Source organism: Silurus meridionalis, chromosome 17 (genome assembly GCF_014805685.1).
Source record: "Silurus meridionalis isolate SWU-2019-XX chromosome 17, ASM1480568v1, whole genome shotgun sequence".
Classification (NCBI taxonomy): domain Eukaryota; kingdom Metazoa; phylum Chordata; class Actinopteri; order Siluriformes; family Siluridae; genus Silurus; species Silurus meridionalis.
In genome coordinates this window covers 14,387,847-14,403,004 of record NC_060900.1, presented here as the reverse complement: position 1 = coordinate 14,403,004, position 15,158 = coordinate 14,387,847, and the positions used below count along the sequence as shown (strand labels likewise).

Genomic DNA, 15,158 nt, shown 5'->3' with positions numbered 1-15,158 from the left:
ATTTCGGTCCATTACGTTACCAATTGTGTCATTTTCAAATACGTTATGCCGTCTCATGTTACAAAATGACATTAGCCTGGCCCTAAAAGCCTTTATTCAATTTCAAACTATTACATTATCTGGATGAGCAAAAAATAGATCCTGTGATATGATGACATGATAAAATAATAAAGAAATGCTCCATATACCTTGTGCTTTCCTTTCATTCTACAGGTGTCCACATCGGGTTGCCTGGACTTCCATGTGAGTTTCTGTGGAGAGAAAAAATCGATGGCTGATCTGCTTAGGCTTTACACTGAAGACAAGCTTGTGCAATGAATACAACACATTAGACTAGATTATGTTAGTCTCTTATTACCCCTTGAGGTCAGATCAGCAGTCATTCTAACATACGTTTAAGTACGAAGCCGCATTCACGAACCGCTAATTAAATAAATCACTGATACTAAATCGTAACCTTTCATTAATCAATCTCTCTCGCCTGCTCAGGACCAGGATCAATCACGCTGTGTTGGTATTTCACTGCCCACATCACTGGCATAATCGGGAGCAGTTACATGTACGTGTAAATCGTCAGCCTCTCGGCTCCCTCTTTACTAGAATAGATGACGCATAGCGTCGACTCTTGATAGGATAATCTGCTTAGCAGCGTCACAGTGCTGGAGTGTCTCCTGCTTGGGTTTCAGTGCTGCCAAGTAATTACGATGGAGTACAGGATCGTATCCCAGAAGACAGTCTGACACAAACCGCTTACCTTGTTGAAAAAGATCTCCTCAGTGTCTGCTGTGTCGATGTCCACTGTATATATGTGATCTCTGCAAAGATGACAAAAAGAATTCATTTGAATGTGGAATTAGAGATCGTCCTTTACTGTCAATCTCCAGTGTGCTTTCTTTTTAAAATGAACACCACTTTAGGGAATAGGCACAAGCTACAAAGGTTTTAAAGGGCTTCAGTACCTACAAAGCTGCCTTTGTTCTGATGGAAGGCTGCTCGTTGGGAGAGTGCCAAGTCATTCTGTGCTGTTCAGGTCAATTAAGTTCAGTGCTCAAGCACAGGAAACCGATACCAACACTCATTAAAATATGAGACAGAAGTTATGTGTTTCGACTGGTTATAACAAAATCTCCACTTGCATATGGTGCTGATAAACTCAAGTCAAACAACCTATGTGAAACCCTCCCCGGTTTGTATACGTGACAAAAGTCGGATTGTATAGTCTTCAGTTTTGGACAGGTGGGATTGTGGGACTGGCTGTACTGTAAACTGTTTAATTTGTTTGAGACTACTTGTAAATGTGTGTTTAATCAAAGTGCCTCGTCAACATCCGCTGAGTTCAGTTTAATTATATCTAACAACCTGCACAGTGGCTTGCGTTCTCATTATACAAATTTAATAAAGTCTGGAAGAGAAGCCATTTCTGAAATGAATCCACTTATACAAGTTTCCTGGGGCTTGGCAATCTCCAGCTGGATAAACTTCTTTCCAATTATGTTATCCAAAGTCTCCGTCAGAAGCTGGTAATTAATCATACATGTGTCGAATTTCAAATAGTTCAGTCTCCAGTCTTTTTTGAATGGTGTAGCCGCTTTTGTTGGGTAAAAAATAGATAAATAATCTCACTCTTAGTTGCCTCGGATAAATGGCGAGTTCTGCATGACTCTGAGCCAAGAAATGATCTTGTTTTAAACATCTTCATTACACGGTGCTCAAAATGATTAGGGCTGGTGAAGCCGATATGCTGGCTCCGAATTTTTGCTCATTCTCTGTGCACCGCTGGTTGGGTATTCAAGTCTAAAGCTAATCATGAAGGTGCATTCCTGGGCTTACAAACCACCCACAAACACTCACTATCTCTATTGGTTTCAAAGGCTATACTTCTTAACTTGAAATGCAGGTCAAGATCACTGACGTACTTCTAGAACGCGAAAAGCTAAACCCATAAGTGATCCTATACCACTTCGTCTAAGGAGTAATTGAGCTCCACTCCTAATGCATTTCAATTAGCATGGGTAAGGTGTCATCTCACCTGACGGTCTCACAGTCCGTTAATGAAACTCTATTCTACCGAATAATTACAACAGCAGAGGATCATTAATTGAGTGAAATGTATGCCGTTACATCGTAAAGTTCAACATGAATATCAGCACAGCGGGTCATTAAATATTATCAGGGTAAATTTTCTCTACCCTTATATTAAAAAGCATGATGAATACAAAGTAATTCTGTAGGTGAACAGCTCACAGCTGCAATAGCTACATGCCATTTAAGTAATGACATATATATATATATATATATATATATATATATATATATATATATATATATATATATATATATATATATATATGTAAAGGATAATTAAAGGCTCAGAATAAGGCTTCTTTTTTTAATAGGACTAAACAAGTTTTTTCTTTGACAAAGATCTGATAAACAGATGAACCCTTAAGGATGCTAAATGGAACACTTTTCAGAGAGAGTAACACCGAAACCTACTGAAATGCTTTTGAAACCCAACCTCTCTGCATTCTTAAACATTTAACAGCAGTTTAATTATTTCAGCCACAAACCAACAGATAAGTTAATAGATAATGAAGTAGGATGACAGCAGAATACTTCAGCAATCACTGTGCAAATATGGCCAGTTCAAGCTCCAGTTGCACCTGTGGACACATCACTAACTCCACACATTGCCACCTGCGGATGAAACTCCCCAGGTTTCCTATTTTGATAGCCTTAAAGCATTTGAACAGTTCTGCTTTTCATCCAGCTGCAAAAGACCCGAGTATAACAAGCGCAGGGTTCCTTTCATGCTGTGCAAGTGCTGGACTAGCCAAGCAAACATAGACCTCTGGAGCTCAACACAAGCAAACAAACAAAACCCAACATTTGGCTGCATGAGTTGAGCACCTCCTTTTATTTGCGGTGCCTGAGGTGTTACAAAACTTTGATATGCTCCAAGTGTATCCGTTTGCTTAAAGATCTGATATCGGGGTGTGTTGTGCTTGGGCCGAGAGGAGGGGGAGAGGACTTGGCCGCCCACCAGGAGAACAGAGTGGCTTTGTGCTGAGGAATGTCGTTTTCATAACACCCCAGTTTTTTTTCAGGGGTGACTGAGGGCCACTGTGGTCCATCTGGTGGCCTTTTGTAAAACAATCTCACTCCCTGACAGGAGGGATGGGGACCTTCATTAGTATGCACCCCACACCTAATAACGTACCCCAGTTTACTACCGACCCCCTTCATAACCACATTGTAAATGGCTGGGGCAACATTGTATATTGTCTGCTTTGACTTTAAATACAACCTACAAAAAATTAACACCACCACCAGCAATTAGGCTGCACAGATATAGTCAGTTCCAGTGAGTATACCTGTCCCATTTATAAAAGAAGGTTGTTGGGGGGGTCCTCTTAGACCAGCTGAAAAAGCACAAAGTAGAAAATCACAATCCACATCATTAGTGGGCCCTTAATGGGATTTGAAAACAGTGGATGAATCCAAGACTCCTGGACCTCATTTGCTGCTCTGTTTTGAAAGGGATGAACCTGAATACCTCATGGACCACTAGACCCATTCCCATAGCATGCCAAAGGGGCTCCCACAAGAATGATGAGAACAGTTGCCCTGGCAAGCCACAGACAGGGAAAAGGGAATGTGAACAATGAATCTGCAGAAACCTCTCAGTAGCATTAAGGGGTCACAAAATTGTTACTTCTCCCTAGATTCCTTCTAGATTGAGAAAAATGCAACTGCCAGCCAATTCTGCTAATCGCTTTGATGAATTATAAGAATTTGGTGCTAATTTTAGACTTAGTACTTATTTAACAATTAGACAAATTTTCAAGCTGTCCGGGAATATAAATCATAATAGTATACAGGCCATAATGTAAACCAGGTTTACCTCGGTGCTTGTACTGCTTGTTCTTGATCATAGGGAATATTTGAGTGCTTTTACTTGTTTTCAGCTCTCAGAACACAGATCAAGCATTTTTTTTCTGTAGAAGGTTATTATCCAGCTTCCTTAGTACTTGATTGAACTGATCAAGAGAAGCGATGTTTAAATTGCCTTACTGTTGTGAATTGTTCTTTAAAAAATTACTTTTGCAGGACGTGCTGTAATTGAGAAACGGTTTCTTTTCAACAAGCACTTACGAGCAAAGATGATCTAGATGCTTAATCAGCTTAGCAGCTGGTGCTGAAGCTAAATTTTCCAGCAGGAAAATGTACTGCTAAGATAAAAAAAAAAAAAAAAAGAAAGAAAAGAAAAAAAAAACATGACTTGCATCCAAATAAGTAATTTCTAAATCCCATGGTTTATATTTTTTTAATTATAGAATGTTTTTTCTAATGTTAACTAGCTTGGTAGATAAAAATGTAATATGTTTCAAAATATTGTGTTATTAAACATAAAATTTAAATATGTGCCAACCAATTAAATTCATGGTCATTCTCCTATCTGTAACATCATCAGAAAAGCCATGACTTTTCTTGTCTGTGCAAGCCAGTGGCTACAGTGGCACATATTTACTTACTATTAAAACAAAGAGGCCTTAGACAAAACAAAATAATAATCCACCAGCCGGTGATCACTTCCAGTTAGTGACCACAACAAATGGACTCATACACTGCTTTAAAAAAGCCACCCACAGCTCAAAATAAGTTTTGCCAAACCCAATTATTTAATAATTTCATTTATTTTTGTAAGAAATAAATCCCAATGTTTTTTTGGGCTTTATAATCTGAATGCAATGTTTAGGTTCAAAGACGAGTTGAAAGCTAGCTAACAAGAGAACAATACCGTGAGGTATTTCAAACCAACTCATGGAACACATAAACCAAATTTATATAAACACTGCACCATAATTATGTAATAACAACCTCATTTAAATCTTTGTGGGTAAATATTTCCAGCCTCCCACTAAATTCTATTTAAAGCATCTGCTAGAGCTTCCAGGCGGCCAATAAAAAAAAAAGATCCAAATCCACTTTTCTAATACTGTGCTGTGTGCTACACTATCGAGCTGGCTAACCTTTTAATCACTGGACCTCATGATGAGCCAAATGATGTGAAGCCATTCACAAGTAGCATCAGCTTTTGGACCGTATCTCTGTGGGCCATCTGTGGGCCAAGATACAGCAAACTGAATGAAACCAATCTTATGTGCCACAGCAGAGACGTGTCCAAAACCACAAACTGAATGATTCATTAACATTTTAAAATAGAAAATAGAAAATATAATTTTTTGCTTACTATTTATATAGTAGTGCAGCTTACAACGACTATTTTGACAAACTCTGTAGAAAATTATTTTGATCAAATGTATGCATGGTTTTAGACAAACGACAGCCACAGAGCAGGCCACAATGTCTGGACACCAGTCAGCAGCCAGGTCGTTTGTGATAGCTCACCAGCCTATAGGACTCTTATCTCTCAACTAGTTGGTGCAGTAAATGTGAACCAAACTGGGTGCTGTGTGCATAGTACTCTTCTCATCAGCCTCCATCTAATATATTTCCAAAGGTGATACTGGCATTGCTGGCTAGACTTTCATTTGCAAAAACCCCATGAAGCACGAAAAGAAAAAAAATATTCATTTCCAATTCTGTGCACCCCAGATATCAACCACACACCAGCATTATTCACTCTTACAGCTGCCAGTAGCTCCATACATCCTTTCAGTTTGAATTTCTTTATTGCTTTTCATTGGGTTTTTTTGGCATTTGTGCAATAATACTTTTCATTATTTCTAGCAGAATAGCTGTTTTACTACTTCAATAGTTTGTTAAACTGGATCATCTCACGTCTTCTAGACAATGTAGCACTTTCTTTGGTGCATATAGGCTTAGTTTTTTTAATGGAATACAATTTTAAATGTTGTTTAGTTCCTAAGTATCAAATGTATCTTTTGTGACCTTAACAATATTTTGGCAATAATTATCCAATATTCATAAAATTTACACAGCATATATAAACATCATGAGTGACCTTCTTATAAACTTTGTGATTCTACCCATGTGAATGATGTTAGTCTGCTTGAGTCATTATGGTTATGTTTCGTACGTATAAACCATTTTTACGGAAATGCTACTCCCTCAAAATTCCAGAGATGGTGTGTATTTTTGTGATGGCAGAAGCTCTGGTTATGGTTGCATGAGAACGAGGCTCTTTTAAGTCTTGTGGTTTGCATTCGTCCTTTTGCCGAATGTAGACAGTAAGCTAACTGACCTTGCAGCTATATAAAGAGTCCGATTCGTTATGACGATCAGCTGAATATCCAGTTTGTGCCGTTGTGTGTTGTTCCTTCCCGGTCTGTGTCCGACAAACACTGGGTAATGTTTTGTATCTGCAAAGATAAAAAAAAAAAAAAAAGATAAAATAGAGGCAAAAAGAATTCCAAGTACATCAACAAATAATATTGGGATCGCTAGTTGATTTCACTGAGAGAGTGAAAAGGGTAGGAATAAAAAGGAAATAAAAGTTACCCTAAATCTCTATGCCCCACATAGCAGTTAGACCTCAACATAAGGCTTTAAGCTTTGACGGGGGAAAATAAAGGATTATCCTTTGATGTTCAAAAGAATCCATTTCAAATAGCATTTAAAGTTCACATTTTCTCGTGTGCTTCCTTCAGTGTCGAATCATGTTTCAAACAGTGCAAGAAGAGGAATAGAGAGAGAGAGAGAGAGAGAGAGAGAGAGAGAGAGTGAGAGAGAGCGAGAGAGAGCGAGAGAGAAAAAGAGAGAGAGAAAGAAACTAGGAAAGAGTTAGCAGGTGAGGGTGCCACAAAAAATGAGTGAGAAATAGACAAAGGATATAAGTGAAAGGGGGAAAAAAGCAAGTAAAAAATAGTGAAAGAATTAAAGGAGAAGAGAAAGGTTATGAATAAAGTGCTGTCTTGTTATCATGAGTGAGATAAGTGTTTCTGGCTTAATAAATAACAGAAGGAGAGGAAAAATGTAAGTGAAGAATGTGCATCAGAATGAGAAAAGGACAAGAAATAAAAAGAGGGAGACAAAGAGGGAAATGAATGTGAATGCGAATGCGAGCTTGGGAGAATGAGAAATGTGTATGAAAGATGGACAGTGAAGGAAAGGAGTGAAGAACAAAGAGGTGTAGACGTTGCTCCCAACAGCTCCTGGTTACTCACAGTTGCTATGTGAAATAGTGATTGGCTCCGAGTCCTCTGGGAAGGCAGCTCCAGCCATCTGTAGCAGGGTGAAATACAGCAACAAGGCCTCTGACCTCATTTTTGCTCTGGCTCCTCGCTATGTCTTTACTTCAGCCTGCAAGAATGAGGAAGCGAGACGTGTTATCCCTTCATTCCTTCATTAGTTTCATCATAGGCACCTGTAGAAACTGGGTACATACATGCCGGACAGGCCATGACTTTACAATCTTGCCTTGCCAGCAAAACAAATTAATTGGATTAGCTCAGTAGTATGCGTCACAGATCGATGGCTGAGCCTGAAGTGGACTCGGCTTTACTCGAAGGATCAGACATTTGCCTTTTTTTTAAACCATAGTACATCCAATTCAATATGATTCATTAATTGGAGAAGCTCATATGATTAGATCGATGAAAGAAATGATTCCCCAATTGCTCTGCCTTCCATTACTTACTTGGATTGAAACCAAGGCTCTTTCGTACGGAAAAGATTTACAACAACCTACTGGCCTTCTGACATTTTTATTCCGCTGTTTTTGCTAGTGCATTGTAGGAAACAAATCAGCCCCTCAAATCATGGCTGATAATTACTCCAGGGTCAGGCATGACCAGAATTGACAGGTTAATTTTAATTTAAAATGAATAGCACTGCTGGTTTTCAGGTATCAATTTTAAAGCATATTAATGCAACTCCTATTCCACCATCACGTTTGATAGCTATCATGATGACACAGTGGTGCCAGAAAGCTGAGAGAGAGAAGGTGAAGAAGAGAGAGGAAGGAATATAGGGACAGAGGAAGGCGAGGTGACAGTGTGAGAGAGAGAGAGAGAGAGAGAGAGAGAGAGCTTCCATGTGCCTGTGAATCCCATTCAGAGCACTGTGAAAACACTATTCTCCACTCAGATTCCCTTAATAGCATGGGGCATGCAACTGAAATCCTAGGAAACAACCTTGATGGAGGAGGCTCTGGCTCTCTATGCTCTCCACCTCAAAGGGTGTGCATCTCGACTATATTATACCAAAAACGGCTGTCAAACTGTGCTTTATGACAAATCCAGGCTGATTGTTCCACTTTATACAGTAAAAAAGCATGGTGGATGGTATGGTTTTATGCCTGCTGACTGAGTGATGGATGACCTGAATGAAATACTAGACCCTAGGCAAGACTGTCCACTGTAAATAAAATCAGTGACTCCAGCATAGGCTGACATGACTAATATGGTCTCAACCTGACATGAGAGCCTGTCACTGAGCGCGCAGTCATGTTCATGAAGCAAATGCAGTTCAAATTGCTGTTTATTTAATCAGAGACATACTACTTCCTACACAGTGGTTAATGCTAATTTAACAATATAGACTGAACCCATAGGCAAAACTGTCTCTTCAACTAATGAATGCTCATAAAATGTGTTTATAACCATAAGGCAAATTCAGGAGAACGTTTTCAAATATAGTTTACACTTGTGCAAAGTAATTAGTCTCAGCTAACTGAAAAGAGGTTACTCTGAAATAAAACACAGACTTGAAAGCACTATCATTTTCCATAATTATGAAAATTAGCTTTACTAAAATGCTAGCATTGTGGGCAACAAAACAGCTCCAACATGTGTAAAATGCCCTAAATGTAATGTCTTACTGTTTGACTAAAGATTAATGATTAAACTCTGTTAGCCTGCTGTCTGAATCAACACAGCTCCTATGTTATGTGTAAGCATATGCATATGTGTGATGTAGGTGGGGGTGAGGGTCTAGCATGAAAAGAAAGCATGTATTTCTTTCCTGTAGCAGGATTACAGAGCTGTAGTGTTTTTAAAATGATATTTAAATGCAATAACCAGAGATAAAATAAATGTCAATTTTAGCACACTTGACTAAGAAGCCTGACAGAAATCTAGGTGTTTTGGCAAGAAATTAAGCCAACACCTTTATTACCCCGGATGTTGAGGGGAAATTTGGGCAGGCAATAAAGCTTAGCGGAAATGAGGCAGCGTCTGCGATGTAGACGCACACACACCTCTATTCGCACCTCTAACTGCCTGTTCATCCACTGGAGACCATATGCCTGTGCAAGTTTACACCACACACACAGTGGTGGAATGATCCTTATCAGACATAGCAAACACTGCAACGATAGACAAACACTGAATTAAAGAGGCACAACCTGCAATTACGCCTCAGTCATACAGCAAGGCAGTGCAGTATGCTCCTTAACACAGAATGTTGAGGGCCAACCTTGATAAACAGCATGTCAGAGGAGTAATTTAGCATTCCTCAGCCTGCCACACGCAAATACCCGCTGTTTAGAGAAACACAATTTCGAAACAAATGTCAAAGTTGGCTAATAATTTAACACAGTTATGAATAGAATAGCTATAGAATAGCCTTAATTTGTCACATATGCATTACAGAAGCATATTCGTTTCTTTGCAGCCAAGACACAGCACCCCTGGTGCACAGGGGTTAAGGGTCTTGCTCAAGGGCCCAAGAGTGGCAGCTTGGCGATACTCGCGCTTGAACCCCCGACCTTCCAATCAGAAACCCAGCACCTTAACCACTGTGCTACCACTCCCCGCATCAGTGCTTTACAAACCTGCAAAATTTCAATGGGCAGAATTAATTAAATCATTTCTTGACAACATAACCTGTAGCTGAAATGCTGTATAATTGAAGTTTCCTGCATCCTTCCAAAGAAGCCACACTTATTAATAACGCCTGAAGGTGATACTGGCACAGTGGAGAAAATGTAATATGTAAGATAAAATGTAGTTCACACTGACTATGCTCTTAATTAAGATGAGGTAGATTTCCACTAAGGAAAACTGAAATAAAAAAAATCTAGACCTGTTTCAGCATGCCAAAAAGCAGTCACTCCTGAGGTTTTGTGTGGAGAATATAAGTAAAGACCACCAACTGCTGCTTCCAATAGTAGTCAGAAAAAAGAATAAAGTCATACATTCAAACCTTTTTCATTTCTGTCAATCAAGTAGGGGCCGGATGGAGACAAACCAAATCTGAGCCAAGTGCAGCTGACAGCCTGAGCAGAACAGAAATTTATTAAAGATAAGAAGGAGGCTGGCAATCATTTCCTGCCTCACTTTGATCCATTTATCATATCTCGTGCTCCATTCATAGCCACTGCTATTCATTTGCATTCAATATTTCGGCACAAAGTAATGGACGACAAAATCAAATATTATAACACGCATGCAAATGCAGCTGGACGAGTGGCTTATCCGTTCAATTTCCTGTTAACAGGAACAGAGAAAGGAGACTGGAGCTTCCTTATGTCAGCTTGCACTTCCATATAAACGTACAAAGAAGGCAGAACAATTGAGCAGCTGCAAAATGGTGGCTGTATCTCAATTGTAGAATATTTTTAGGCCACTTTAAGCAAATACCTCATACTTTTACTAGGCCTGTTAAATTGTTGATCATTTCGCCTAACAGTGATTATTGATTGTTCATTTCTGACTTTTTGGCTCATTTATAATATAACCATAGCAGCATTGTAAATGTATATATGAAGCATTAAACTATTTTCAAGAAATTGAAATTCTATTACAGTATTCAGACTGTAAAACAATCTGTTTATTGGATTTATGAAAAATAATAAATGATATATTCAAAAATATTGATTTTAAGCTACAGAATTACGTCAACAGACCACAGTAAAATTTTTGACTTACTAAACTAACAAATACATAACAAGTGCATTTTATGGTCATGGAATTATTGTGAAATCTACTGACAATGTTTTGTCAGTAGATTATGTTTATGTTTTATTAATTATGTTTATGTTTGTTTCGGTGAAATCAGTAAAACCAGGCACTTTGGAGTCAGTTCTCACAGCTATACAATTACTGTAATTTCTTCTAAATTCTAAGTAAATTCATTATGCTTACAATATAATGGCGCACAACAACATGTCATACCGATTATTATAATGACTGAGAAACGTATTGTTTGTATAATTTTGGACCATTTGCTACTACCAAAAACACGAAACACGTTCAACATAATAAGCTGTATTTAGCTGGAAGTGGAACAAACACACTGAGAGAGTATAAATAAAACACTCGTATACACACGCTGGAGATCTACATCCCCCTCTGCACCTTCCTCTAGTCTAGTAGCCCTACTATCTTTGTACCAAAGAAAAAACACTGCACTTATTTCTGACACAGATTCTGTAAGTAGATTTTGCCAAAAGAGCAGTGCTACAATGAAATGTGTTTTTCAATTTTGGTGCATGTAAGAACATCAAACATCTTTACATACAAATGATAGATTACAGATGTATAGATGAGGTAGCCTTTAAAATCCTTTCCAAGAAGCAACATTGTTTTTGATTTGTTGGATTTTTGAAAGCTTGTGGTTTTGGCTTTACGTCTGTTTCTAGGCTTTGGTGAGTCTAGGCCCTCTCGAACTTGTCTGCTAGCCAATCCAAGGCGAATGTTAATCCTCTGATGGGCTGTGAGTGAGTTCTTGTGTCAGTCCACTCAGCTAAATGGTAACTAGAATCCAAATGCTCCCTGACCCTCCAATCTGCATTTAATCTATTATTCTCGTAGGTGGGCCCATGTCCAAGCAGTTCAGCAGTAATGGCCTTCTGCAAAGCTTCAAAGTGAATTTGCTGAATCTTTTTGCTAAAGTTCATTGATTCACATGAAACCAGAACATACAAAGTGCTGTTTGAAAATACAGGGTTATTCAAAAAGAATGAACCGATATCATGACGCATTGCTTCAGTTCTCAAGCATCGCCATGGAATGAGTCAGTGACCATTTGAAAGAGGAGTTATCTAAGTTTTGAATGGCTGCCACAGGGGTGATGTAGTCACGTCGTTCTTCCGGAAACGTTCAGTTGTTATATTGCGCAATGAAATCGGTTCATTCTTTTTGAATAACACTGTACATCTAGTTTTATTGAACCTTTAAAGACAACAGAAGAAACATGGCCTAGACAGAGCATCTACTAATCGAATACTGCCTAATTCCAAAACTACACACCACATTCAGTTTTCTGGTGATGGTTATAAATAGTACAGTGGCACAAAATGTGAAGTAGCATGATCAGATGTTACTCATGTTTTTGCACATGTTTTTCTTATAATTATTTTTTACCAATTTCCACTATTTAATAATAATAATAATAATAATAATAATAATAATAATAATAATAATAATAACATCTTTGATAGCTTTCAACTTGTTTCATTCTGGAATGTTTTCTTATTTCTACCATGTTCTAAATGAAAACTACTTACATTAAAGAAATACTACCCTGCTAATTAGAAATTACATTTTCAGAGCAAAATTTATACATAAACATTCTTCATGATTACATTTATCTTACAAACACATGTCAAACCTAGGCCTAATGTAAATTAAACATATATTTAATCTAGCCTGTCCAAACCTTTGGCTGTTAGTATACACCAGGCCTTCCTGTACTACACAGATGCTTTTCGCTGCACGCTTGACCGCACTGTAAGAACCTATTACACACAATAACTGTACAGACTCTGGCTGCAACTACCCAGAACACTAATTACACATGCTATCACCAAATCACATGTGTGCAACATGAAACCACTATGTTCAACCACAAGGGACAAACATAAAAGCTCATTTAAAGCTTGCTAGCTGAAAGAAGTCTTGGTATCCACATGAAATCTCATTCGCATCTTTTTCCTGCCTCTGCTGGGAGTCTCAGTATATCATTCTCCCTGGAGTACCTCCTCTTCGAAGCACATGATAGTTCTTCAATATCTAATTTTCGGTGCTGCGTCAGAGGACATTTTTGATTCCCTGATCTGTAGATCAGTTGTGTCGTGTAATATTTCTAATGGAAATGGCTCATTAATTTAGGCAGTGGAGCTATAGATCACTGGTATCTATTCCTTTCAAAGGTTAAGGGTACAGTTATTGTCTCGCTGCAAGGAAAAACACAAAGCAGAAACAAGCGTATAAATTTAATCAGGAGGGGAATTACGTGAGCAGAAAGCCAAAGTTAAAGGAAGCCGCCGCAGCTCATTTATTAGACCCTCTAATTCAATTTTAGCTTTTGAGTAATTGGCACTAATTTGAAAGCCTTTTGCTCCTTCAAGAGAATAGTAAATATATGATATGAGCAGACTCATTTATATTCTTCTCCCCAAAAGAAATTCATTGCAAATAAGAGAGTGTTAATGATTGTTCTCTATAAAACTCAAGAGTTAGGAAGTAAGTAAAACTGAACTATTTGCCTCATGCTGCTTAGTCACACGTGCCAGATATTTCGAATGTGCCAATGTGCAAATTAGTGGTTGTGTTATTAGCTTTCGGTCATGCACACTTTTCCAGGGTGCTAATGGCAGTCAGTTCTTTAAGGTTCTCAAGTGCAAAAGAAGCCTGTATGGATGAAAACAAAGCTGAGTGAGGTTGTGTGGGAGAAACAGAGAATGGTATAAACAGGCAGCTATGCCCTGATGAGGAACCTATCTCTCGCAGGCATGAGTCCTCACGCACAAAAGGAAACTCAGAGCTGTCAGCAACAACTCAGTGTAGATTGCATGGCATAAGGATTACGGGATCCTTTCGGCTAAAACCTTCCCCGGGTGCAAAATAAACAACACTAGTAAAGGAGCTTATACTGCAGTCTCCACCAGCTATATCCTGCTATGTGCAAAGTGGAAGTTTTCACTTTGAACAGATTTTGAGACTTCCTAACCCGTCTCTGATGAGAAAACAGTCTCTTTTAAAAGAACTTGCCAATAATCCTGCCTCTGAGAGTCTAAATAAAAAAAATATATTTAAATACCTAAAATGATTTTAGTTTCTCCACTAGGATCTATTCTAATCCTCCCAAAATCCTTAACTAAACATTACCTGGTTTAATCAATTTGGACATAACAATATGCTATATGTCAAATAACTAAATAATAAGCAAGGGTTTTAATTTGTTCAAAGAAGTTTATCCATCAGTATGCATCTGAAACTAACAATTCAGCTACTAATCCATAAGAAATAATAATCATCTTACAGCATAATGCAGTACAGTAAAAAAAATCTATTATAATAAACATCACTGACTAAAAACACCAAGTAAACTAGTTTCATTAAGTCACCCAGCTTATTTTTTTTTCCAACAAATGTTTTCAGTTGGTGTGGCAGTGTATGGGACAAGATGTAGATACAAATATTTATTCTCCAAAACAAACTCCACCACCATGCTCATTTTACCACAGTAGGCCCCAAATGATCTAAGCCGTAAGTCCCCAACCCCTGCCCCCACCCTAAACACACACACACACACACACACACACACACACACACACACACACACACACACACACGCACTCACACTATTTTGTTTCTATTCGTTCTGTCAAGGCAATTTGTCATCACTGACTTCATTCTCTATCTCAGCCTTCAGATAAGCAGACTGCTTTGAGACAGCTCATGCAGACACAATATCCACAAAGATGAGCTCAGCTGCACTGAACTGTTGTGGCCTCTGTCATTTTCACAAAGGCTGAAAGAATGGAAAGCCTTCCCTCTGCTAATTTTTTGTCTCTTTTCACCTGTTTGCCTAAGGATATCAAGTCCTGTAAATTTAAGCGGAAATTTGATTAATGAAACAGGTGAATAATGTACAATGCCTTAATGGAATTGAAGAGCGACTGTCTCTTAGAGAGTACTTAGGTTCAAATATCCACTCAACTAATGAGTCCAGAAAGAGAGCATCAGCTGCTCACTGCTGTTGTACTGGCCTAGGCAAGAAAAACTCTCTTTCCCTTTTCTTTTGTATTCCAATTTCTTTTCTCTAGCATGATTAATCCAACCCATTAAACTTGCACTTGCAAGTTTTCTAACACAGCAAAAAAAAAAAAAAAAAAAGTTCTGAATGACAGCATCCTCTTAATGCAACAGTTCAAATTGAATCAGCATTAGTACTGGTGTCAGCCCCTTACCCTGCCTTCTCGCTGGCACCCATGTGATGTGACA

The 15,158-nt window shown here is 38.4% G+C and overlaps 1 protein-coding gene across 5 annotated transcripts in view; it reads right to left on the bottom strand.

Annotated features, from left to right (window-relative positions):
• Positions 1-15,158, bottom strand: part of sema6a (sema domain, transmembrane domain (TM), and cytoplasmic domain, (semaphorin) 6A) — a 69,287-nt gene that overhangs the window by 37,619 nt on the left and 16,510 nt on the right. For 4 of the 5 annotated variants that reach the window (XM_046870615.1, XM_046870614.1, XM_046870616.1 and 1 more), the window contains exons 2-5: positions 7,152-7,287; positions 6,230-6,347; positions 755-815; positions 189-251 (exon numbers count right to left, since the gene is read on the bottom strand). In XM_046870615.1, the coding sequence (XP_046726571.1) occupies positions 189-251; positions 755-815; positions 6,230-6,347; positions 7,152-7,251 (342 nt within the window). In that variant the 5' untranslated portion in view covers positions 7,252-7,287. Of the gene's footprint in view, positions 1-188; positions 252-358; positions 710-754; positions 816-6,229; positions 6,348-7,151; positions 7,288-15,158 lie in introns of those variants that run through there. The other variant, XM_046870618.1, reaches the window with a different exon arrangement.